Source organism: Urocitellus parryii, unplaced genomic scaffold, assembly GCF_045843805.1.
Source record: "Urocitellus parryii isolate mUroPar1 unplaced genomic scaffold, mUroPar1.hap1 Scaffold_118, whole genome shotgun sequence".
Taxonomy (NCBI): Eukaryota; Metazoa; Chordata; class Mammalia; order Rodentia; family Sciuridae; genus Urocitellus; species Urocitellus parryii.
This window is the reverse complement of record NW_027551893.1, coordinates 613491-638909: the sequence shown is the minus strand read 5'-3', so window position 1 is coordinate 638909 and position 25419 is coordinate 613491. Positions and strand designations below refer to the sequence as shown.

The following is a 25419-nucleotide window of genomic DNA, read 5'->3' as shown; positions in this document are numbered from 1 at the left end:
GTCAAGTGCCCCTGAGTTCAAACCCCAGAACTCCCCCCACCAAGAATAGTTATAATTAAGCCAGGCCTGGTGGTGCACACCTAGTGGCGCTAGACCCTGACTCAAAATAAAAAAATAAGAAGGGCTAGGGATATGATTCAGTGGTTAAGCACCTCTGAATTCAATCCCTGGTAGCAGGTCTGGGCATTGTGGTGCATATCTGTAATCCCAGCTGCTTAGAAGTCCAAGGCAGGAGGATTACAAGTTTGAGGCCTGTTTCAGCAATTTATTGAGATCCTGAATCAAAATAAAATAAATGAAAGGGCTGGGGATATAGTTAGGTGGTAGAATGTTCCTGAGTTCAATCTCCAGTATCACACAACACACAGAAGTTATATTTAGCCCTCGACACAAGGGTTTGTAAAAAAAAAAAAAAAAAAAAAAAAAATAGAAGTTATATTTATGGTGGGGTGTGGCTGAGTGGTAGAGCACTTGTCTAGCAGATGGGAGACACTGGAGTCCATTCCCAGAGCCACACACACACACAAAATGTGTATGTACAAATTTCTTATTATTTTTTTGGTACTGGGGATTGAACCCCAGGACTGCTTTACTACTGAGCTACATCCCAGGCCCTTAGCTTAAGCACTTCCCACCTGCCAGGCGCCACACTAAGCCACATGCCTTGTCTTTCTGCATCCTCACCACCACTCTGGGGTTGGTCCACTCATGATTGTTACCTTACAGCCAAGACAGCCAAGGACAGCAGAGAACACGAGGGGAAACAACCAGTACTCTACATGCGCTATGTTGCCAAGCTAGGATGTTCCACAGGTTAGGTGTACTCTGTGCATTTCCTTCTTTTCCTTTCCTTTCCCTTTTTTTTTTTTGGTGCTGGGGATGGAACCCAGGGCCTCTCTAATATTAACTCTAGCTCTACCTCTAGCCCTCAATGCATTTTAAAAAATATATTTTTTAGTTGTAGGTGGATACAGTAACCTTTACTTTATTTTTATGTGGTGCTGAGGATCCAACCCAGTGCCTCAGCCGTGCTAGATGAGCGCTCTACCATGAGCCACAACCCCAGCCCCCCCTCAATGCTTTTTTAAAAAATATATTATTTTTTAGGTGTAGTTGGGTTCAATGCTCTATTTTATTTACTTTTTTTTTTTTGTAATGTGGTACTGAGGATCGAACCCAGGGCCTTGGACTGACAATATTTTCAATTTACAATGGGCTTATTACAACATAACCCCATTGTAAATAGAAGAGTATCTGCACTTAGGAAAATACATCTTCATTTTTGGATGCTTTCTCCATAAACTTTTTCTTGGTTTTCAGTCTCCTGCCTGCCTAAATTCCACATTTTAGCTCAGAATACAACACTGTGGACCCTTGATGATCCAGAGCCTGGGTGGTTATTTGCATGCAAATCCCAGACCCAGGCTTTGGCTGTGACTTTGTCCTCATGTGTCCCTTGCCAGATTGTTTCTTGCCTCTTTTTCTTTACACTTGCTCCCTGACTTGACCTCTGAGACCTACCTAGACTCCCAATGTTTGACCTGCTTAAAAGTTGTCTATGTGCTACATGTGGTAGCGCATGTAGCTTGGAAGGCTGAGGCAGGAGGATTACAAATTTGATGCCAGCCTCAGCAAATTAGGCCCTAAGCAACTTAGTGAGATCCTGACTTAAAATAAACAAATTAAAGCACCTCTGGGTTTAATCCCCAATAAATAAATAAATAAATAGGGCTGGGGATGTAGCTCATTGGTCAAGTACCCCTGGGTTCAGTCTCCAGTAAAAAAAAAAAAAAAAAAGAAAGAAAAGAAAAAAGAAAAATCCATAACCCCCTGCAAATCTATATTACTGCTTCTATTTGTCACTCCTCATGCCTGTAAATCCCAGAGGACTGTGCCATTTCCATCCATGCTTCCAGCACCCAGTGCTCTACTGTCTGTTGGCAGGAATGAAGGAGCCGGCCCTCCCCATTTCTCCCTCCCCTGGCTTCACGCAACGCAAGCTCATCCTCCTTCAAGGCAAGACAAAATTGCCAATGAATTCACCAAGCTAGGAAAGTGCTTCCAATAAGACAAGAGTCTATAGCAAAGTTGGCTATAGAAAAACACACAGTAAAGCAGTGCTTTCTGTGCCTTTTTTAAAGACATTTTGGAGTGGGACAAAAATTTACTGAGGAGTTCCTGACCTTAGAGCCCAGTTACTTTTCTTTCCCAGGGGTAAGCAAAAGAGACTCATTCAGAGCCAGGAACGGCATTTCAACATTTTGATGTTGTGTTATCTGGATTCATGTGGAGATTAGAGTGGACGGCTTTTAAGAGAACAGCTGGCAGGCAGTGGAACACACCTGTAATCCAAGTGGCTTGGGAGGGTAAGATAGGAGGATCATGAGTTCAAAGCCAGCCTCAGCAACTTAGTGAGGCCCTAAGCGACTCAGTGAGCTCCTGTATTATTTATCTAAAAATAAAATACAAAAAAGGGTTGGGGATGTACCTCAGTGGTTAAGTGCCCCTGGGTTCAATTCTCAGTACCAAATAAATAAATAATGGCCATGCTTTGCAGGATGAAAATGGAGCAGAGGACTTGAGAGAACCTGGTCTTGGGCTTCCCAGTGACCTCCAGTACTGCTGCTTTCCTGGGCAACACCCTGAACCTCTTGGCAGCAGCTGAAATATTTCCCTACTATTCCCATTGTGTGGAAACAGATCCTGCCTGGGCCTCTGCTCTCTTCCCTTCATGCCCTCTTGAACACCCTCGTTCCAACCCTTGCTGGGTAATGAGGCCTGCATGGCTCCTCCCTGTAGCCTGTCCAGCTCATCTCCAACTCGCCCCTCCACAGTGAACAGCCTGTCATTCTCCAAAGGTAGGCTTGTAGCCTGGTGTGCCTGGGCAGTCCCTTTTCCCACCAAAGACTTGCTCCTCTATAAAGTTCTCCTGGGCTTGACTTAAGTGCATAGTGCCTATAGTGTCACTCAGCCTCTGCTGGACTCCTGGAGGGCTGGGCCATGTCTCATTCAGGTCTTCAGGATCTCATGGGAGGAATAATAAATCTCAGGATCTCATGGGTTGAATAAATGAATGGCTTTCAATACCAGCCACACTTTGGTGACCCACCCAGTTTACCATCCCCTTCTGATGCCTCTCTCCTGAGCTCCTGATGATGTACATGTTCACCTTGCCACAGGCTTCTTCTCCACAAGGCTGTCCCCAGGCATCTCAGACTCCCAACTTTGCCTGGAGTCTGGCTTCTCTCTTCCTCCACATCCTTGAAGCGCTCTCATTTCCACCACCTGAATCTCCCCACAATTATCACCCTTTGCATATCATTTCTCATCTGAGCCCCAGTGACCTTCACAACTGCAATTCCATCTCCTAATCCTACCTGATAGCCTAAGGTGGTCTCCTAGCAGCCATAGGTCAAGTCTAAATTCCTTCACACAGCAGATGAGGCTTTCCAGCATCTGGGCCTGCACCCTCATTCCAGCCTTACAGTTTTCTGCTGCCCACTACATCTCTGGCAATCTGGAACCTTCCACAATTTCGCCAAATCCATCACCCTTTTCCTGGATGACTTTCCCTTTCTGCTTCCTTCACACAGAAGTGACATTTGGAACTTCCCTTCCTGCACTCCACTGCTCTTGGTCACAACGCTATCATAGCTTAGGTACATTGGTCCCCCTTAGAGCACATACCAGCTGGAGGGCACAGCCTTCATCCTGCTCGTTTCTGCTTTCCACTCCCCCAAAGCCTTCCTAATGTCTGCTGGATACCTAAGTGAATGAGCCACTGACAGAGGTGGTTCTGATATTCCTGTTTGCAGGCCTCCTTGTACCCCTAGTTTGCCTTGTCTCAATCTCTCCTGGATTGCTCAAGAGTTTAAGGACCTCAGGTTAAAATTAATGATACCGCCAGGTGTTTCCTTTTCTGTAATTGTTCACAGCCTGCCTGAGCTGCTAACAGTTTCGAGATGCTCCTTTCTAAGGCTCAAGGGATGAAACTGGAACTGGTTTTCATGGCAGCTCTGCAAATGGTGAAAAATCACTTGAATTCAACTAATTCAAATTTTGTGTGGGACAAAGGCCTGCATCAGATGTCTGCCGAGAGCTTCTTTATTTTTCCAACCTCTCCTTTGGGGATTTAGTCCTTTCTATTTCATTTTTCTTAATACTCAGCAGCTGCATATTAATCAGGATGCTAATGAATCATAGGCTTCCCTGGGCCTGCATTCACCAATTAGCTTTAATAAACAAAATGCACGGTGTCCTCTCCACTGGCTTCCCCAGTTCCTGGGCCTGCTTCTGCTGCCCAACCCTGGACAGAGGCCAGGGAATGGAAGTGAGCCCAACACAGCACGCCTGGTGTGTATGGTCTGCTCAGGGGTCGGTGGTGGGGTAGGGGCTGTAAACACATCGCTGTGCTCATCTATTATGTCTGTCCTTCTAAGGAGTCCCTAATTCGGCTTCGAGGATTAGGACATAGTTCCCAGGCAGGGCCCAGGCTGGCAGGGGGCCCAGGAAATGGGTCTAAGTGAAGAGACCATCTGTTCGCTCCAGGTAAAGCTGTGATTGGCAGGCGTGTGAGCCAGAGCCGCCCGCTGGTGGGGCCCTCCCTCCGTGGCCTCTAACAGATATACAAGTAAACAATCCGCCAGCCACTTATGACCACCGCAGGCGGCAGTCCCAGGAGGAGAGGCAAGCTAATCAAACATTCAAGGAGGAACACAACAGAATCTCTGGCGCTTGGGCAAAGCGATGTTTTGCTGAGGTACTTGCCAGGAAGGGGGAAGGTTTGAATCGAAGCTGATGAGCCAGTTCCTCACCCTCTTCTTTTCTCTCCCAAAATGTGTTAACATTTTAATCATGTTGCTGAGTATCTGCTGCTGGATCTATTAACTGGCCTCTGCATTGATTTTAATCCATCTGGTTTCTGGCCCAAAGCTCTTGTGTGCTCCTTGAGGTCTCTAAATGATTTGCAATTGTCTGCATCTCTTCACCACACAGATTTTGGTCTTAACATGCATATTTGTGGTAAGATTAACAAACAGATGACTTCAACCATTTCTTTCCTTTCTCTGGTCTCTGACAGCACACACCTAGAAAGCATTCCACCATGTGGTCTGCTTTCCAACCAAGGAATGGGGGAAGCTGGCTTTGTTTGGAGTCTTCCAGGTCCTGTTCTGAGCCTCTTCTCCCCTGTTCCTGTGAGCTCATTCATTCCACAGCTGCCACTGCAACAATGACTCCCACAGCGTCACATCCAGCCCCTGCCCCACCCTGAGTTCTGGGTCAGATAATCCAACCGTCATTTCTTACCTGGGCTGGATACATTCACGTGGATGTTCTTGGCCACCTCAAACACCTCAAAAACAAACAATGAACAAAGGGAAACACAGAACTCTGTTCTTGCCTCCTCAGAGAAGCCAGTACCTGCGGGGAAACCATGACAAGCCAGAAAGCAGGCAGAAGTAATGCACTGAGCGACTGGCTGTGGGGGTGGGTGGAGGGGAACCCTGATTTGTAGTTTTGTTGTTGTTGTCTTTTCTGGTACTGAGGATTGGACTCAGCTACCACTCTATCATTGAGCCACATCCCCAGCCCTTTTTATTTTTTGAGACAGGGTCTCACTAGATTGCCCAGCCTGGCCTTAAAATTGTCATCCTCCTGCCTCAGCCTCCTGAGTTGCTGGGATTACAGGTGTGTACCACCATGCCCATCTTATTTGTAGTGTTTGTCAGCCACCACAGCCAATTTCAAGCTCCCAACATGAAGTCACTACATGCTAACTTGGGAAGACAGCTGGAGCTGGTGGCAGCACAATGTGGCCGGAGGCATCCTCACTCAACCCTTTCCTCTTGCCTTATCCTCTGCCCAGTTAGATGCTACCCCTGCCAGAGCCTCCAACCTGATCTCCTCACATCCACTTACACCGGCTCCCAGCTCTCCACAAAGCAGCTTTTTTACACCAGGAACCTGAGTATGTCTCTTCTTTGACCCAGCAGGTCTCCTCATCCCTTGGTATCCGGTATCTTAGTTTTACACCCCTCAGATACCAAATCTGGGAACACTCAAGTCCTTTCTATAAATGGCATAGTATTTGCACAAAACCTACAAAATCCTCCAGTAGGCTTGAAATAATCTCTAGAATACCTGAAATACCTAATGCAAATACTTGTTATGATGTGGGCTGGGGATGTGGCTCAAGCGGTAGCGCGCTCGCCTGGCATGCGTGCGGCCCGGGTTCGATCCTCAGCACCACATACCAACAAAGATGTTGTGTCCGCCGAGAACTAAAAAATAAATATTAAAAATTCTTTAAAAAAATTGTTATGATGTATTGTTTAGAGAAAAATGATAAGGAAAAAATGTCTGCACCTGTTCAGTACAGATGAAATTTATTCCCCTAATAGTCTCCATTCTTGGTGATTGAATTTGAAGACACAGAACTGCCAATATGGAACTTGAGGATACAGAAGGCCAGCTGTATATGTGTACTCAAAAGAAATTAAAACATCCATCCCCCCAAATATTTTGTTTTAAAATAAAATAAAAATAAGGACTGGGGATGTACTCAGTGGTAGAAACCCCTGAGTTCAATTCCTCATACTTTGGGGGGGGGATAAATGAAGTCCTTTAGTTTTGGGTTCTTTTTTGGTACCAGGATTTATCTCGGGGGCACCCAACCACTGATCCACATCCCCAGCACTATTTTGTATTTTATTTAGAGACAGGGTCTCACTGAGTTGCTTAGTGCCTCACCGTTGCTGAGGCTGGCTTTGTACTCTCAATCCTCCTGTCTCAGCCTTCCAAGCTACTGGGATTACAGGTGTGTGCTAAGTCAAGACAGACACAGGGCTGGGAGATGTAGCTGAGTGGCAGAGCACTTGCTTAACATGACTGAGGTCCTGGATTCAATGTCCAGTACCACTGCCCCCAAAAGGCAGTCACAAAGGACCACAAGTATATGATTCCGTTTATATGAAATGTCCAGAACAGGCAACTCTACAGACACAGAAAGCAGATGAGTAGTTACAGGCTGGGGTAGGTACAGGGATTAAGGGTTAAAGCTAAGGAATATGAGATTTATTTTTTTGGAACAATAAAAATGTTTTAAAGGTAACTTATGGTTGTATAGCTCTATGAATATACTAAAAACAATTAAGTTGTATACTTCAAGTAGGTAAATTGTATGGCATGTGACTTATATCTCAATAGTGCTGTTATAGGTTGAGCATCCCTAATCTAAAAATCCAATTTCATATGCTCTAAAATCTAAAATTTTGGGAATGCCTACATAACACTCAAAAAGTTTCAAGTAGGGCTATACAAGGCCCTGAATTTCATTCCTAACACTGCAAAATAAATAAATAAAAATTTATTATTTTTTTTCCAGAATTTGGACTGTTTTGGATTTCCAGATTAGATGACCTTGGGTTTGAAGTTGACTTCTTAGCTAAAACATCAAAAGCATAATCCATGAAAGAAAAAGCTGATAAATTGTATTTCATTAAAATTGAAAACTTCAGGGGCTGGTGTTGTACCTCAGTGGTAGAGCGCTTGCCTAGCACAGGTGAGGCGCTGGGTTCAATCCTCAATACCACAAAAAAATAGATAAATAAAGGTATTGTGTCTATCTACAACTAAAAATTAAATAAATAAAAATAAAAAAAATTAGGGACTGGGGATATAGCTCAGTTGGTAGAGTACTTGCCTCACATGCACAGGGGCCCTGGGTTCAATCCCCAGCACCACACACACACACACACACACACACACACACAAAAAAAAAAAAAAAAAAAAGACCTGGGAGCCGAATCTGGGCTGAGCTGGTAGTGTTGAGTTCTTTTTTGGAAGCTTTATTTATGATTGCTAAAATATGGAAGCAATCAAGTTGTCCTTCAATAGGTGAATTGACAAACCAGGGTACATCCATGAAAGAGAATATTATTCAGAACTATAAAGAAATAAGTTATCAAGCCACAAAAAAAAAAAATGCATACTACTAAGAGAAAGAAACTAATTTCTAAGAAAGTAGGAATTCTGATTTTTTTCACTATTATATTCCAAGCATACAGAAATGTATCTGTCTGTCCAAGCCAGATAAATTGTATTTCAATAAATACTTTTTTAAAAAAATGTTACTTCTCAATGGACCTTTATTATTTATTTATTTATTTGTGGTGCTGAGAATCGAACCCAGTGCCTCACACATGCTAGGCAAGTGCTGTACCACTAAGCTACAATCCAGCCCTCAATAAATATGTGATGAATTAATAAAAGTGCAGGAAAAAAACATTTTTTAGCCATCACTGACATCTCTCTTTCTCTCACCCCGCATCTCATCTATTAGCAATTTCTGTCAGTTCTGATTTCTTATAAATATATCCAGAATCTGATCAGTTACTACCGCCATAGATCTACTCAGGGCCAAGTCATAGTCATCTTATGCCTAGATCATTCCAATTGCTTCCTCATGGGTTCCCCTGCCTCCACAATCTATTCTCTACACAGCAGCCAGAGGGAGCCTTTTTAGCAGTTTGTCCTCTGTCCTACACAGTAAATCTTTTCAACTTTATAGCCTATGCTGTCTCTGTTGGAAAAGTCAACTCTGCAGGAAGCAGCCACAGACAACAAGTAAAGGAACAAGCATGGTTATATTTCAGTATAACTCTACTATCAAGCTGGGGCTGGGGCTCAGTGACAGAGCACTTGCCTAGCATGTGTGAGGCACTGGGTTGGATCCTTAGCACCACAAAAAAATAAACAATAAATATTTTTTTAAAAACTTTATTATCAATAGTCTACTGACTCCTGCTGTAGTCACAGGGTGTCATTCCTCTACTCTAAACCATCACATAGGCAGTTAACATCCAAAGTCTGCATATGACCACCTCCCTCTTGATTCATGCTATTCCAGCACAGTTCTCCTTCTGTGCCTTTCCAGTGACTGTTCTCTGCCTGGAGCACTTTCTTCCCTACCCATAAGTTCACTTGTCTCCTCCTCCATGAAAACTTTCTTGACCATCTGATCTACACTGGCCACAATCACTGGCTCCCCATTTACCCCTCATACTCTGACTGCGATAGAGTAAGCCCTCCTATATCCACAGGTTTGCATCCATGGATTCAAACAATCACAGATTTAAAATATTCAGAATGGGGACTGGGGATGTAGCACTTGCCTAGCATATGTGACAATGCCCTGGCTTTGATACCTAGTACCACAAAAAGAAAAAGTGAGGGAGACCAACCTTACACATGACTGAGTCACACTCCCTGGCTGGGTGCTGAGGCGCTCAGTCACAGAATGTGGCAGAGCTTTCCCTACCCTTCTTGAGTCTGAGGGTCCGTGTCTCGCGCATAGGTATGTCTTGCCCCATGGATGAAGCTATGCTTACCTGTTCCTTTGTAATATAACCCCTTGCCCTGTTTAGGATAGAATCTTCCATGGAAGTCCCCTTGTGTGTGTCCCCTTCTCTTACTATGCCCTTGGGTGTGGCCTACCCAGGTGTCTGTCAACCTGCTGACAGTGGACATCATGAAGATTGACTCAGCCCCCTGAAACCTGACCCCTTGCCTCATTTAAATAATTTCTCCTCAATAAAAGGGGTCAGCGCTTGTTCTTGCTCTCTCTCTTCCTGCGGACCCTTAAGATCAGAGGAGCTGTCACAGCGACCCCAAACAAAAAGATATTTATGTCTCTTTTGTGGTTATTTTGTGCAGCCCCAGTCAGCCCAGTTTTACTGGAGTGACCTCTGAGCCTTTTAGTCACAAGAACAGAAACCAGGCAAAAAAGGAAATAAATTCAAAATAGCACAAGAGGGCCAGGAATAAGCTCAGTTGGTAGAGTGTTTGCCTCATGCACAAAGCCCTGGGTTTGATCCCCAGCACCGCAAAAAATTTTTATACATATTTTGAATATCAAAAAAAGTAAAGGGCTGGGGATGTGGCTCAAGCGGTAGCGAGCTCGCCTGGCATGCTTGTGGCCCGGGTTCGATCCTCAACACCACATACAAACAAAGATGATGTGTCCGCCGAAAGACTGAAAAATGAATATTAAAAATCTCTCTCTCTCTTGGGCTGGGGATGTGGCTCAAGCGGTAGCGTGCTCGCCTGGCATGCGTGCGGCCCGGGTTCGATCCTCAGCACCACATACCAACAAAGATGTTGTGTCCGCCGAGAACTAAAAAATAAATATTAAAAATTCTCTCTCTCTCTCTCTCTCTCTCCTCTCTCACTCTCTCTTTAAAAAAAAAAAAATCTCTCTCTCTCCCTTTAAAAACATTTTTAAAAAACTAAAAATATTTAAAATTCATCTCTGGGCTGGAGATGTGGCTCAAGCGGTAGCGCGCTCGCCTGGCATGCGTGCGGCCCGGGTTCGATCCTCAGCACCACATACCAACAAAGATGTTGTGTCCGCGGAGAACTAAAAAATAAATATTAAAAATTCTCTCTCTCTCTCTCTCTCCTCTCTCACTCTCTCTTTAAAAAAAAAAAAACAAATGCAGACTGATTAAATGATGAAAATATTTAAAAAAAAAAATTCATCTCTGATGAATATGTAGATCTTTTCCCTTGCTATTATTACCTAAACAATACAATACACTATGACAACTATTTACATAGCATTTAAATTCAATAGGCAAATCTCATTTCATTGGACTTCCCTTTATTGGGCCTCAAAGAAATTGTGTGTCTATGTTTTTTGGTTTTTTTTTTTTTTAGGTACTGGGATTGAACTCAGGGACACTCAACCACTGAGCCACATCCCCAGCCCATTTTTATAAACAAATTTTATTTAGAGACAGGGTTTCAATGAGTTGCTTAGGCTGGCTTTTAACTTGTGATCCTCCTGCCTCAGCCTCTCAAGCCGCTGGGATTACAGGCATGAGCCACAGCGCCTTGCACGATTAAGGTTGTTTTTCTTTTTTTTTGGGTGTGTGTGTGGTGCTGAGGATTGAACCGTTTGCATGCGAGTCAAGCACTCTACCACCTGAGCTATATCCCCAGCCCATATCTATTTATTTTTTTAAGTGGTGCTGAGGATCGAATCCAGTGCTTCACAGTGAAACAAGGGCTCTACCACTGAGCTATAGCCCCAAGTATTTTTAATTAAAGTATGCAAGTTATCTTTTTCTGCCACGATGTCATTGCACACTTTTTAGGCTACAGTGTCATACAAATCTAACTGATATGCACTGTAAATAAAAAAAATTAGTGTGACTATTGCAATATTCATGTTACTGCAGTGGTCTAGAACCAAAACCTTCACTATCTCCAGGGGGTCCCTGCGTTAGGTATTATAAGTCCCTAGAGATGACCTAAAGTCAAGGGAGGTGTGAGTAGGTTCTACTCAAACATACCGTTCCACGAAGGACTTGGGCACCTGCAGGTACCTGAGGGGGCATCCTGAACAAACCCGAGGATGCCCAGGAGAGGGATGCATAGTGGGGACTTTCTGTCTCCTCCTCTAGGGGGTCAGCTCATTCTGCGTCCCCAGCTCCCAGAACTGTGCCTGGCACATGGAGGATGTCCCCTCCACCCGTGGAACAAGAGCACCAGGACAAACACCGGAGGGACCCTGTGGAAGGAACGGGTGACCCGAAGGACCGCTGGGCGGGTCTCCTCACCTAGCTGACCCTCCACCAGCTTCCTCTTCGCCGTGCTCCTGGCCTTGCTGGTGCTCCCCCATCGCCTGCGGCTCCTGGTCCTTGAACTCTACGTGGGGCATGTCCACCTGCGGGCACAGCCGGCGCCTGAGAGGCCGCGGGCGTCTGGGCGTCGGGCGTCGTGTCCCCCGCCTCGACCCTGGGCACCTCCGTGTGTGCGAGGTGGGGACCCGCGGAAGAGACGGGCAGAGCGGGGTGGGTGCCGCGGGGACGGAGCAGCGGGGTGGGGGCCGTGGGGGGTCGGGGACCCGGCGGGGAGACCTGGAGGGGCCGGGGTGAGGGCACAGGCTCTGGGAGGGGCGCCGTGGGGCCTGGGCTGCCCAATGGCTCGTGTGTCGGCTCCAGTCCTTCCAGGAAGGAGAAGAGGTAGGAAAAGGAGAAGAAAAGAAACAGGGGCAGAGCACGGGTGTCTGGGCCTCTTTCTACCATGCTTGCTGCCGCGCGCCATGCGCCTAAGTCTGTCCTGGCCAAGGCTGTCTGCACGTCAGTCACCGTCCCTTCGTCAGTCAGTCAGGGCCTGGCCGGTCAGTGGGGAATAGACGCCGGGCCGGGCGAGAGGCGACCCCGATGGTAGGAAAGGAGTGGCCGGGATCAGTTCTGCTGGGGAAGCCCGGGATCGCCGCCGTTCCTTGCCCGTCAGCCCTCCGCCCGCGAGAAGGAAAACAGTTCTGCCTACTCCTGGTCGCTCCATCCTTTTCCCGCCTTTAGGCTCCCGCTCTCTGCGCACGCGCCGGCCCCGCCCCCGGCCCGCCCCAGCGCACGTGCTGAAGCTCACCCTCCAGGCCCCGCCCCCACCGAGAACCTGCGCACGCAGCCCGTGTGACTGGCCGTTAAATGGCGGTTGAGCTGTCCAGGAGTTGCGCACGCAGCTGGAGCCGCTGGGGGGGGCAAGATTGTTTTTAGCACCTAGGTCTGCGCATGCGGGAAACTCCAGGGCGCCTCGTGCAGCCCGGGTTGTGGGGAACCGTGTGCGTGGTGTTCATTCTGTACGGCTCATTTCGTCCATTCTACGTGGAGAAACCTTTCCAATATTATCCTCGGTGTGAAAGTTTATGCAGCCAGGTTTGGTGGCGCACACTTGTAACCTCAGCTACTCGGAGGCTCAGGCAGGAGGATGGTAAGTTCGAGGCCAGCTTGGGCAACTTTACGAGACCCTGTCTCAAAAAGGGATGGGGATGCAGCTCAGCAGTAGAGCGCCCCTGGGTTTAGATCCCAGTACTGAGTTGTCCATTTACAACTGTAAATTAGTTCAACTAGAAGCTCCTTGAAAGCAATGTGGGGTTTGCCTCCACAGTGTGGCGCCGCTTATTAATAACAGCAGAAACAGCAGTAATCAACAATTAGTACAGAGAGCCTGATGGGGAGAAAATATTTGCAAATATATTTGTTTATGAAAGAACTTGTATACTGCATTTACAAAGAACTTTTGCAACCCAGTAAGATGGTTATAAAAACGGGAATGGGCTTGGTGGTACATGCCTGTGTCCCAGCTACTGGGGGAAGCTAAGGCTAAGAAATCGAGGGCCTGTGGGACAACATAGCAAAACCCATCTCAAGAAAAGGGGTGGTATATGTTGCGATGTAGCTGAATGGTAGAGCACTTGCCTCACATGTGCACAGCCCTGGACTCGTCCCCAGCACCACACCCATGCACACACACAAATGAGCAAAAGGTTCCAACAGGTGTATGCAAAGGTTGTGAGATGAAAGCAGTCAATGTAAAGGAACAGCCATGAGGTCTTCCAGCAGGAAAGCAGAGATCTGTGGGAGGTTTTGTTGGATAGAGTTTGAGGAGCCCAGCAAGGTGGTACATACTTATTATCCTAATTACTCAGGAGGCTGAGGCAGAAGGATTGAAAGTTTGAGGCCAGCCTCAGAAATTTATTCTTGTCTCAAAATAAAAATAAAAGAAATGGAGCCTCTCACCAGTGATATATTGCAATGTCCATGTCAGGGAGGATGTAGCATGAATCTGATGACATTGCTTACCTGTTTTGCCTCAGCATCTGACCCTAGCCATACCCTGACTAGGACACATCTTGATGCCCACACTCTGAAGGTGAGTTTGAATCTGGACTCTTACCAGCAGTGTGATCACAAAAGTACCACTCAATCTCAGAATCTATCCTCATTCTATTACCAGGGTGAAAAAAGCAAAAATGAGGCTGTTTAAAAGCTCCAGGGAAAAACATCTGATAAAAAATAAAGATTCGGCAAATAGCCACAAGTTGAACAAAATGCACTTCCTGCAGCCTGGGGTTTGAAGATTTGAGGATGACACAGAAAAATCTCAAAGGCTTACTGTTGAGCATGTGCAAAGCCCTGGGTTTGATCCCTAGCATCTCCCCATTCCCTGCCTAAAAAAATTCTGTTATGCTAATAAGGTGACAGAGGGTGGGGTGTCTAGATTGTGCTGGTTGGCAGAAAGACCTAGTGAACCAGGACTGGAACTTTCAGCCCCATCCACTGATCTCCTTGAAGGGGCAGAATGAGAGAGGACTGGAGATTAAGCTCTATAAAAACTCTTGAAAACCATCTTCTCTTGAGAGGCTGAGACAGGATGATCACAAGTTCAAGGCCAGCCTCCACAATTTAGCAAGACCCTGTCTTGAAATAAAAAGAGCTGAGGGGTAGCTTAGTGAGAGTGGTTGCCTAGTATTATGGGGCCTGGATTTAGTCCCCAGTATTGAAAACAAACAAAACTCCTGAACAGTCATGTTCAGAGAACTTCCAGTTTGGTACCTGGACGGTTCCAAAGAGTACATGAGAAGACTTGGAAGCTACATGTCATCACCCCCAGCCCCATCTTGCCCTATGCATCTCTTCCATTTGTCTGTCTCTGAGTCGTTAATGTAAGCTAAGCATGCTGAATTCTCTGAGCATCCTATCGAACTATTGAACCTGAGGAGGTTCATGGAACCCGAGGTCAGAAGTACAAGTAGCCCCAGGCTTGAGACTGGTCTCTGATGGGACAGACCTACCAATTGAACCCTTGGCCTGTGGGGCCTGTGCTAATTATGGGTAGTTAGTTTCAGAACTGAGTTGAATACTTTAACAACCAGTTGGTTTACAGAGAATCGTGGGTTTGATTTGGGTGTTGGAAAATGTAATTGGTGGTGCTGGTGTTGAGCTGTTTTATCCGTCTGATTTTGGCCACTGTGCTCTTACCACCTCTCCACTGATTAACTCAAGATCTTTAGAGCTTAAAATCCCACCACAAATATTTTATTCAGTGCTCTTCATTTTGCAAATGAAGTAAAAGAAGCCAAAGAAATCCCCTCTTTGTGAACCTAAGTTCTGTGGAGAAGCTGCTTCACACTGGCCCTGCTGACTGGACAGACGGACTTGCGGGTCCACATCTTAATCCCTTTAGTAGCCATTGACCCAACGTAGTCCTATTAGGTAAATCTCTTGGAAAGCACCCTGAGTTGAGCAGACCTCCAGCCTCCACCAATCCCAAAGCTCCGATGCTATTAGATCCCACCTCAAACCCGAAGAGACTTCCCCCTTGCAGTAGCCCAGTTCCTGACGCTCCTACCTGTGTATTTGGTAAATGTGTTAATTTATGACTTTCTTTTGTTCTGTGAATATTAAAGCTGCCTGCTGTAACCTCTGCTGCAGTAACATGCCTTTCAGGGTAACTTTAATCCACGTTTCCAGAAAGGCCATGGTCATTCATATTTGGCTCAACATAAAACTACTTTATTTCCTTAAAAAAAAAAAAAAAAATTCCAGCCAAGTGCCATGGCATATACTGTAACCCCAGCTACTTGAAAACCTGAGACAGGAGAATTACAAGTTTGAGTCCAGCCTGGGCAACTCGGCAAGACCCCATTTCAATTTTTTAAAAAAGGCTGGGTTGTAGCTCAGTAGAGCGCTTCCTAGCATGTAGTGGGCCCTGGGCTCAGTCCCCTGTACCACACACACAGAACCAGCCTCCTTGCCTGGCAGGGAGTCTGGCCTCTGGACCTCCAGTGGCGTCCCCGGCACAGGGAGTTTCTGTTCCGTTCACCTAGAGGAGGGCTTGGTGGAGCCGGCAGGGCCTCCCAGGTCCCTCTACTCTACTCACCTCCACCACCCACATCCAGGGACCCATTATCCCATGTCCTCCCCATGGAGCGACACATGGGGCCCCTGAAGAAAGGCACCAGATGAGGGCAAGTGCCCACTTTATTAACACAGCTGGGCTCCAGGGCTCCCCTGGCCCACCTCATAAGATCAGCAGACCACAGAAGGCCAACAGAAGGAAGCTGCCACCCACCCCTTGGGGCCTGCTTCTGGGATGGGTGCAGAGGCGGGAGGGGGACTGGCCTCACGGAGGCCTCATAAATACAAGGGGGTCACTGATGAAGAATGTAAAAAGGCTGAGCGGCAGGGACCCAGGGAGGATGGGCGATCCTGGGGCAGCCTGTGTCATGCGGCCTGTGTCTGTGGGGTCTTTGGCTCCGTGTCCAGGCGGCACAGGGGACTGTCATATACCATCTGCAGGTTCACCTTGTGGCCCACCAGCTCGCGGATATTGTTGATGCCGTACTTGATCATCGTCGGGCTTGGGGAGGAAGGGTCACAGTTTAAAACAGGTCAGGTCATGCTCCCTGCTCAGAATTTTTCTGAAGGTTCTCAGCTTCTTCAAAGTAAAAGCCAACATCTTCTCTGTGGCCCACAAGGTCCTGCACATTGCCTCCTCTCCCTCATCTCTTCCCCCTCTCTCCAGCCACCCCTTCCTCCCTGAGGTTCTCCAAAGACACCAGTCCAGCTTCAGGGCCTTTGCACTGGCTCCACCTGCTGTGTGGAACACCTTCCCAGAGATCCCCCTGGCTCACCCCTTCTATCTCCAACCTGCTCAGGCCAAGTGCTCCACAAAGCCGTCCCCAGCAGTCTCCTTAGCCCTTCCGCTTTGTCCTTGCCAATACTTGCTGTCCTTGGACACTCTGGTTTCATGGATCTCATTTACTAAGTTTACTTATTTATCTTGCTAGTCATCCTTGCTCCCCTGTTCAGAGGAGGCAGGGCTGTGAGCTCTCGGTTCACAGCCCAGGGCCAGGCACGCAAGGTTGCCCAGGAAAGGACACATGAAGTTGCCTGAGGCAGCCAAACAGTACTCACCGCTCCAGGGAGAGGCCCCAGGCAATGACCGACACATTCTCAGGGAGCCCCATGGGCAGCAGCATCTCAGGGCGGAAGATCCCAGAGTTCCCCACTTCCACCCACTTCTTCAGGCCTGTGGGTGTGGGATACAGAAGACAGGGCAGCGTGTGGCGGGCTGGGCCTGGCAGTGAGTTGGGCAAGTGGGCTGGGGGCTCGGCAGTGTGGGGGACCTGGCTCAGCCAGGGGTACCTTGGTGATAGCTGAACACCTCCATGCTGGGCTCAGTGTAAGGGTTGTAGGCGGGCTTAAAGCGCAGCTGGGTGAGACCTGTGGGGGTGGGAGTCAGGCTGGTGACCCCAGCACCCTCCCAGTGCCCTCAGCACCACGGGGCCAGTCGCCTGCTCACCCAACTTGGAGAAGAACTCCCGCAGGACACCCATGAGGTGTCCCAGGGTGAGGCCGTGGTCAGCAACGACGCCCTCGATCTGGTGGAACTCGGCCAGGTGCGTGGCATCCAGGGTCTCGTTCCGAAACACGCGGTCAATGGAGAAGTACTTGGCCGGCGTGAAGGGTTTCTGGGGGCAACAGCCAGGCCCACAGGGCCTGGGGTCACAGAGCCCACAGAGCTGCGGCACCAGCCACCCGCCCCCAGCCCTTGCCGAGCCGCACCTTCTGGGCGAGACGGTACAGGGCCCGGGCACTGGCCGCTGTGGTGTGTGTGCGCAGCAGGTTTTTCCGAGCCTCGTCCAGCTTCCAGTTGTACTTATACCTTCAGGAGCAAAGTCACACTGTGGTCAAGCCCCCGACATCTTCCCCTCCGCAACCCCGAGGTCCTGCTCTTGCCTCACCCCTGTGAACCATAGCCGCCCTGAGAGTGGGTCCGCTTGACTCGCTGGACGTAGTCCATTGGGAGCTGCAGGGCCTCGGCAGGATCTGGCAGGACAGAGTGCCATCTGGTTGGTCCATGAACATTCTCACAGAGCCACTGCTTCAGGTTTGCACAGTGGTGGTGGCAGCAGCCAGAGGGTGCCTGGCATGCTCGACCTGCCACAGTTCTCTTCCAGGACCCTCAGTGGCTCTGCGCTTACTTGGAGAAAGTCTTCCCACAGCCCTGTCCAGTGCCTCCCTGCCCTGTCTGCTCACACTCCTGCTTGATCACCAACACCAGTCACAGGCGTCCCAGTGGGCACACCAGGCACAGTCCAGCCTTGCACGGGCCATTCCCTCTCCCTGGAGCTTTCACTCCCAACACAGCCCCTCCCTCACCAGTCTTTGCTAAACAGACTTGAACCTGACAGCAACCACCCCTTCCTCCTCAGCCAGGCACACTCACAGGCACACTCACAAACACACACGACTCCTTGTGGCATTTACCGCCTGCCTCACCACACAGCTAAAGACGGAACCCAGGGCCTTGCACATGCTAAGCAAGTTTTCTACCACTGAAAACTTGGCCCCCAGTTGTGCAAATGCTTAAGATTCCCTTCCAGAGACACAAATTTGGTGCTCGCTCCTGGAAAGACTGAGACCCAATGAATACCGACTTCAGCTCTTAAAAGCTGTGTGGACCAGGACAAGAATGGTCCCTCTCTGTGCCTCAGTTTCAATTATAAAAGAGGGCTAACAGTACTACTTTTTTGTAGCTGGTGGAAGATCAGAACAGTGACTGGTATATATAATGAGTGCTTAGTAGGTTTTGGGTGCCACAACAAAGATGACAGTGACTTCACTGCTGCAGATCAGGTAATGGGTACCCAAGGACCTTGTCTGATCTGGTGGGGGAGACATCCACCATTGTGGAAAGTCACTCAATTTTAGATGACATCAAGGACAGCATAAAAGGGAGGGAGGGAGGGGGAGAGAAGAAATAAGGAAACTATAATGAAGACTAGGGCTGTGGCTGGGGATGTGGCCCAGGACTACAGCACTTGCCTAGCGTGTGCAAAGCCCTGGGTTCTCCCCGCAGCAACACACACACAAACTCAGGGCTGTAGGGTGGAGCAGGGAAGGGGGATATATCAGGATGTTCTTGTTTATTGACTTTTTTGCAGTGCTGGGGATGGAACTGAGGCCCTTACACAGGCTAGGCAAGTGCTGTACCACTGAGCCATACTCACAACCTTTTAAGTTGCCTTAAAAATCTCAGACAAAACAGATCTCAGTGGATGTTATAGTATGAGCAAAGGCCCTGAGGTGGGCACAGCCTGGCACTATCAGGGAAGAGCAGAGACTAGGGTCAGTGGAACAAGGAGATCACAAAAGATTGATGAACAGGCTCCCAGGGGCTTTGTTGGCCACATGGAGGGCAAATCTCATTTTATAAAATGGGACGGCCACAGGCTAAAAATCCCAACTAGGCCAGGCTCCTCCTCTGTCCTTTCAGCCAGGCACCCAGGGCTGACGCACCTCGTAGGAAGAAGGTGTCATGCTGATCACGTGCTGGATGCTGCTGGGGCTGGAAGAGAGCGTCGAAGTTCCAAAAGGAGCTCTCAATGAAGTTGTCAGTCGGCATCTCGGTGAACCTGCGGGGACATGCGGTGACTGCCCTGCCTGCCCCTATGGCTGTGCCCCCGGCCCCCAGCCATGTGCTCACCCCATCTCCAGGAAGATCTGTCGGAACTGGGAGCGGACCTTGAGCAGCGGGTGTAGGTGACCGCTGTCAGGGAGCACGCCACGGGCAGCGAAGTTGTAGGACTTGAAGGGCCGGTCCCGCCAGGAACCACTGTGGGGGATGTGGAGGGCACAGGCCCGGTGAGGGAGGCCTGCCCCTCTCCCCGGCTTCCACCTGCCCCCAGCCCTGGAGCCACTGCTACCTGGAGATCATCTCTGGGCTCAGCTCTGCCTCCTGCTTGGAGATTCTGGTGCTGAAGGCACTGCCCTTGCTCACCCAGTAAGTCTTCAGGGTCCTGCAGCCAAAGGGGAGGGGAGGCCACTGTCATCAACAGGTTCTCCTTGATCTTCCATCTGATGCCAGTTCTAAAACCACTGCCAAGTCACTCGGCTTTGTTTTGTGTGTGTTTGAACAAGGGGCTCTACCACTGAGCTACACCCTCAGCCCTTTCTATTTTGAGATGGGGTCTCACTAATCTGCCTAGGCTATTCTTGAACTTGCAATCTTCCTGCTTCAGCCTCCCGAGTAGCTGGAATTATAGATGTACACCACCACACCTATGTTGACACAGGGTCTTGTTATGTTGCCCAGGCTGGTTTGGAACCCCTAGACTCAAAAAAAGATCTACCTCAGCCTCCCGAGTAGCTAAAATTACAGATATGTGCCATACCACCTGGACAACTGCTTCATGTTCTTCCTGATATTTATTTCCACCTGAAATACTCTTACGTGGCTACTACCTATCCCTGTGTTTGTTCACATATTCATTCAACAAATACTTATTAAGAACCAGGCACAGTGGTACACACTTAGAACCCCAGTGATTTGGGAGACTGAGACAGGAGGATGGCAAATTCAAGGCCAGCCTCAGCAATTTAGTAAGGCCCTAAGCAACTTAGTGAGACCATGCCTCAAAATAAATAAAAAGGGCTGGGGATACAGCTAAGTGGTAAAGCGTTCAGGTTCAATCCCTGATACAAAAAAAAAAAAAAAACCCAAATGTGTGTCAGGGTCAACTCAAGGTGCTAAGCATATAGCTAGGAAGAGTTTATTCCCCATGCAGGCTCTGCTCCACTAATGCCACCCCACAATCCTGTGAGAAGGGAACTGAGGCTGGTAAGGGCTGGATGCCTTGACTGAGTCACACTACTGGTAAGTGGCAGAGCCTGGACTTCAGCCCAGCTCCTGTGTGCTCTCTAGGCCACAGAGAGCAGAACTCCCAGCCTGCCCGGCCCCCAGAGCTGTGGGGCACATCCTCTGGACTTCACGCAGTGCTAAGTACTGTGAAGGAGAGGGACAGGGCAGGAGACGTGGATACCAGCAGTGAGGGGCTTTTGTGAAACTCCAGTGGGGAAGGGAGGATGTCAGGGTTGCCTATTTAAGGTGACACACGCAGCTGAATGTGTGACACATGCTTGTAATCCGAGCAACTCAGGAGGCTGAAGCAGGAGGATTCCAAGTGTGAAGCCAGCCTGGCAATTTAGGGAAACCCCATCTCAAAAAATAAAGAGCTGGGGCTGTAGCCTGGTGGACACCACCCTGGGTTCAATTGCTAATGACACACAAGCAGGGAGGTGGTGGCACACCTTGCATGGAAGGTCAGTGGGAGACAGCACTTGGCCGGAGGGTTGCATGAGCCCAGCAGCATCCGTGGCTGGGTGCGGGCTGGACAGCTCCCTCAGTACCCCCAACATGCCACACAGGAAGTGGAGGCGTGGCCTGGGGGGGGGCGCCACTCACACTGCATTCAGCAGCTTCCTCTTCCTGAGCTCGCTCCTTTCCTTCTCACCCAGCTCCTCAGCCTGCCCGCCCTGGACCAACTGGAGTCGCCGCTGCACTTCGTCCTCCACCTTGTCCACCTGCCACAGCAAGGGGTGTGAAGGCCAGGGGCCCACTGTCTGTCCACCTGCCCACCCATCTGCAGGAACTCACCACTCGGAACACACGGGGCCCGTCCGCTGCACTCTTGTCCACACGGATCCACTTGTTGGACATGGCCTTGCTGAAACCCACTTTGCCACTGGGCAGGCGCTGAGGGAGTTAGGTTACAGGAAGTACGGCACAAAGGCAACTGTCACCCCCTCACCTCCCTAGGTCCTGCTCCCCAGACTCCTACCATGAGCTCGCTCTGGGCCAGGCCCTCTGCGGGGATGCTGTGAAACACCCGGGCCTCATGACTGCCTTCCCGGGCAATTTCCTCACCCTCTTCAGTAAGCTCCCAGTGCTTGGTAGAGCGAAGCTCAGCCTCAATGACCTGCACAGGAATGGGGACAGGAGAGAGGAAGGCAGGGATGGGTTCAGAGCCAGGTGGCCCTCACAGAGGAACTGGGCCTGAGATTTGAAGAACAGCTTTTAAAGCTGTTTGACACGCCAGCTGTACCACTTTCTGGCCAAAAGACCCCACAGGGAGGATTTCCCTTTGCCCAGCCTCCTTTTCTCTCATGTAACAGTGACAGTGTTACATGAGCCACACCCGTGGCTGGGTGTGGGCTGGACAGCTCCATCTCAGTACCCCCAACATGCCTCACAGGAACATTGTCACTAGGCTCCCCATGCTAGCCTTAACTCCTGAGTAGCTGGGACCACAGGCACACACCACTGGGTGTGGCTATATGTTTACTATCACTTTGTAAGCTGTGACATACTTCAAGGTCATAGGTAAATAGATTTGACTCTAATTTATGTGTTTGTATTTCAGTGCCTAGAGTACCAAAGAAGGGCAATGGAGGTCCACATTACAAATAGAAACCAGAGGCTCCAAGATGAGGAAAGGTCCAAGGTCACAAAGACACAGACAAGGTCAAGTGGACAGGGTCTACAGGCTCTAGTTTGCCTTTCTTTTAATCCCAGTTCTGCTCTTCAGTGGCTGTGTGACCTTGGGCAAGTTGCTTAACCTCCCTAATTTTTTTTTCCCCAGTGCTAGGGAATGGAACTCACATCTTCAGTGCTTGCTAGACAAGTACTCTACCACTGAGCTACACCTGCAGCCCTGAGTGACTTTTCTCATCCTTAAGGGACCTTGATGAGTCTTGAGGAGTAAGTGAATTGGTACACAGAAAGAATATCCGGTGGTTAACATGTTAGGTTAACTTATTATTATTATTATTGTCATTACTGTCATCTGGTTCCCATTAAACTGTCATTACTTAACTCTCTTTAACCTACAAAACTGTCAATTTCACATGGATCAAAGCACTGTCACCCACACATTGTGACTTTGAACTCTTCTCTGCACTGAGGCCCTCTGGCTTTGCAGTCTGAGCACTTACATTTCAAATCCAGGTTCACCAGACCCTTCTAGTGACACTCATCAAGTTACTTATCTATGCTGAGCATGAGTTGTCCTATCTGCAAAATGAAAATAATCCTCGGTTTACGGAAAGGATCAGACAAGTAAAGCTGAGAGTAGGATGGGCACAAAACTGCTTTGACAAATAAAATTCATTAGATCCTGGCCTAATGAATCCAGCCTCCTCGGTGGCTCACTGAGCCTCCTGGCATCCTCATCCCATGATTCCAGGGCCCTCCATTTGCCCAAGATGGGATTTGCCCATGCTCCCCCTTCTTTGGCCTGAATCTTCCCTTTCCAGCTGCCTCCCCACAGCAGACTTCATGCCAGCCTCTGCCTTCGCCTCTAGCCCTGCCCTGTCAGTCCTTCCCAAAGATAATGTAGACGTCACCACATCTGACTAGCTACTATTTCTGTGGCTCCCCAGTACCCCTGTGAGGTAAAGAGTTGCAATTCTGGCCATGCTGTTCTCCTCTGACACCTGCCTCGGCCTCCCGACGCCCTCCTCAATACCCTAGAGTGGATCCCTTATACGCCACGGCTTTCATTCACGGTGACAGACCCACCAGGCGGGCCGCTCTCCTAAGACCTCACCGCTGGGTTCCCTGTGCCTCCCCAATCACTCCGGTCACTTGGCCTCCTTAGTAGACTGTAACGCTGCTGCCTCGTCTTCCTAGTCCACTGTAGTACAACGCCCCCACCTCCGACTGCGTGCTGATCCTCCCCCAGGACGTTTATCGCTTGAGGCACATTCACCAGTGCCCGAGGCTCACTCGTTCCACACTCCCGGTCAGCGCACACCCGGATGGGCCCATTTTAATTACTCCTAACCAGGCTGAGGGAGTCTGGCCTGGAAGAAGAACTCTGCAGGCAAGGGGGCTACAGGGGCAGAAGCAAGGAGGCCCCGCATCGCAGGACTGAATCACCTCGCCTAGAGCCTGCAGGCTCTTCACCGCGCCCACCACCGCCTGGTGCTCCACGCCCAGCTGGGTCGCGACCTCCGCGCTGTCCAGGCCGCCATCTGCCGCCTCCAGCCGCTGCAACAGCAGCTCCGCCACAGGACCATCCGCCATGGCTGCTCCCAGAGCGCTCAGCGTGTTCAGGCCCGGCCTGGGGAACCGGAACCGGAACCGGCGCCCCGAGCGTGCGTCGCCATCTTGAGTGTGGAAAACCAGATTACAGACTCTGGATGTCGCCATCTTAAAGTGTGGCAACTGAGCCTCAAAGCGTGGAAAGAACTAGGTTCCTACCTCCATAGTGGCTCGACCAGTGACTATTGGTCGAGCAGTGAGCTGCACCTGATGACCTCAAGGTTAGAAACAGTTTTGTTTTGAATTTCATGCAACCACACCACCAGTAGGCTATGACCTTGAGCTTTTTTCACCCTCTATGGGCTCATAAACCCTCTACCCTTCTAGGATTCTCTCTTGCTCTTACAGAGGGCAGAAGGTAGCAGGCTCCCAACATGGTCAAATTGCTTGTATCAGCTACTTTTGAACCTCTGAAAGGGAGGTGTGGCCCATCCTTATTTGTAGAGAGGAGAGGAACCCACTTAGTGACAATAAAGGTGCAGGCTAAACTATAAGGAGTGTTTCAGGTGTATTATTTCGTTTCTTCCAAAAAAAACTTTGTGATGCAGATATCCACATAATCTCTCCATTTCACAGATGAGAATACAGAGACTCAGAGGCTGATATGACTTGCCCAAGCTTCTATAGGGATTGGCTAGAAATGAGGTCTGAAATGAACCCTCCAGATCTCAGGAGATCAACGTCAGGGCAATAACGCATGGTTTTACGCTGGGCATGGTGGCACACCTTGTTAACCCTAGTACTCAGAAGGCTGAAGCAGAAGGATTGCAAGTTCAAGATCAGCCTTGACAAATTAGCAAGACCCTGTTTCAAAATAAAAACTTAAAGGCTGGGGGTGTATCTCAGGGACAGAGTGTCCCTGGGTTCAATCCCCAGTACCAGGGGAGGAAAAAAAGGAAAAAGGAAGAGGCAGAAAAAGAAGAAGCATCGTCTACATCAGTTTCTTCCTATGGAAATAAAATATGGTGGCTGGATGTGGTGGCATAGTCCTAATTTCAGCTACTGTGGAGGCCAAAGCAAGAGAATCACAAATTCTATCATAGCCTGGGCTACCTTGTCTCAAAAGAAATTTAGGAGCTGGGGGTGAGGGGTAGCTTAGAGGTAGAGAGCTAATGTAGTGTGCATGAGGCTTTGGGTTCCATTCCTGGCAGTGAAAAAAAAAAATGGGATTGCACCCAGGGGTGCTTAAGCATTGAGCCACATCCTCAGCCCTTTATTTATTTATTTATTTATTTATTTATTTATTTATTTATATTTTGAGACAGGGATTTGCCTAAATTGCTCAGGGCCTCATTAAATTGCTGAGGCTGGCTTTGAACTTGCAATCCTCCTGTCTCAGTCTCCTAAGCTGCTTGAATTAGAGGTGTTCACTCACCACACCTGTTAGAAAAACTTTTAAAAGAGCTGGTAATGTAGCTTAGTAGCAAGGTGCTTGCTTAACATGTGCAAAGCCCTGGACTCAATCACTAGTGCTGCAAAATAATAATAGTAATAGTAATAATAATAGACATGTAATTTAAAATTTTCTAGTAGGAACCTCAAAAAAGAAACTAGTGGCATCTGGGGTTGTAGCTCAGTGGTAGAGTGCTTGCCTAGCATGTGCAAGGCACTGGGTTTGATTCTCAGCACCATATATATTAAATAAAGTTCTGTTGATAACTAAGAAAATATTAGAAAGAA

General features: G+C 48.8%; 1 protein-coding gene across 1 annotated transcript; it reads right to left on the bottom strand.

Annotated features, from left to right (window-relative positions):
* Positions 1–15800: 15800 nt before the first annotated feature.
* Positions 15801–23768, bottom strand: LOC113190390 (phenylalanine--tRNA ligase alpha subunit). The gene is made up of 13 exons (XM_026399627.2): positions 23575–23768; positions 21476–21613; positions 21292–21390; positions 21100–21218; positions 19562–19654; positions 19342–19470; positions 19155–19270; positions 17597–17681; positions 17418–17517; positions 17155–17323; positions 16998–17075; positions 16767–16881; positions 15801–16209 (listed from the first exon to the last, which is right to left on the bottom strand). Exons 1-13 carry the CDS (start codon positions 23719–23721, stop codon positions 16074–16076), a joined length of 1524 nt encoding a protein of 507 aa, XP_026255412.2. The 5' UTR covers positions 23722–23768; the 3' UTR covers positions 15801–16073.
* Positions 23769–25419: the final 1651 nt, after the last annotated feature.

Excerpts from the sequence above, each read along its gene's own strand:
- LOC113190390 (XM_026399627.2), bottom strand. The coding sequence starts at position 23,721 with ATGGCGGATGGTCCTGTGGCGGAGCTGCTGTTGCAGCGGCTGGAGGCG. Across the intron at positions 19,655-21,099 it reads AGGAAGCTGCTGAATGCAGT|GACCCTGAAGACTTACTGGG; the intron begins GTGAGTGGCGCC and ends CTTTGGCTGCAG. Across the intron at positions 17,518-17,596 it reads GGCGGCTATGGTTCACAGGG|GTATAAGTACAACTGGAAGC; the intron begins GTGAGGCAAGAG and ends TTGCTCCTGAAG.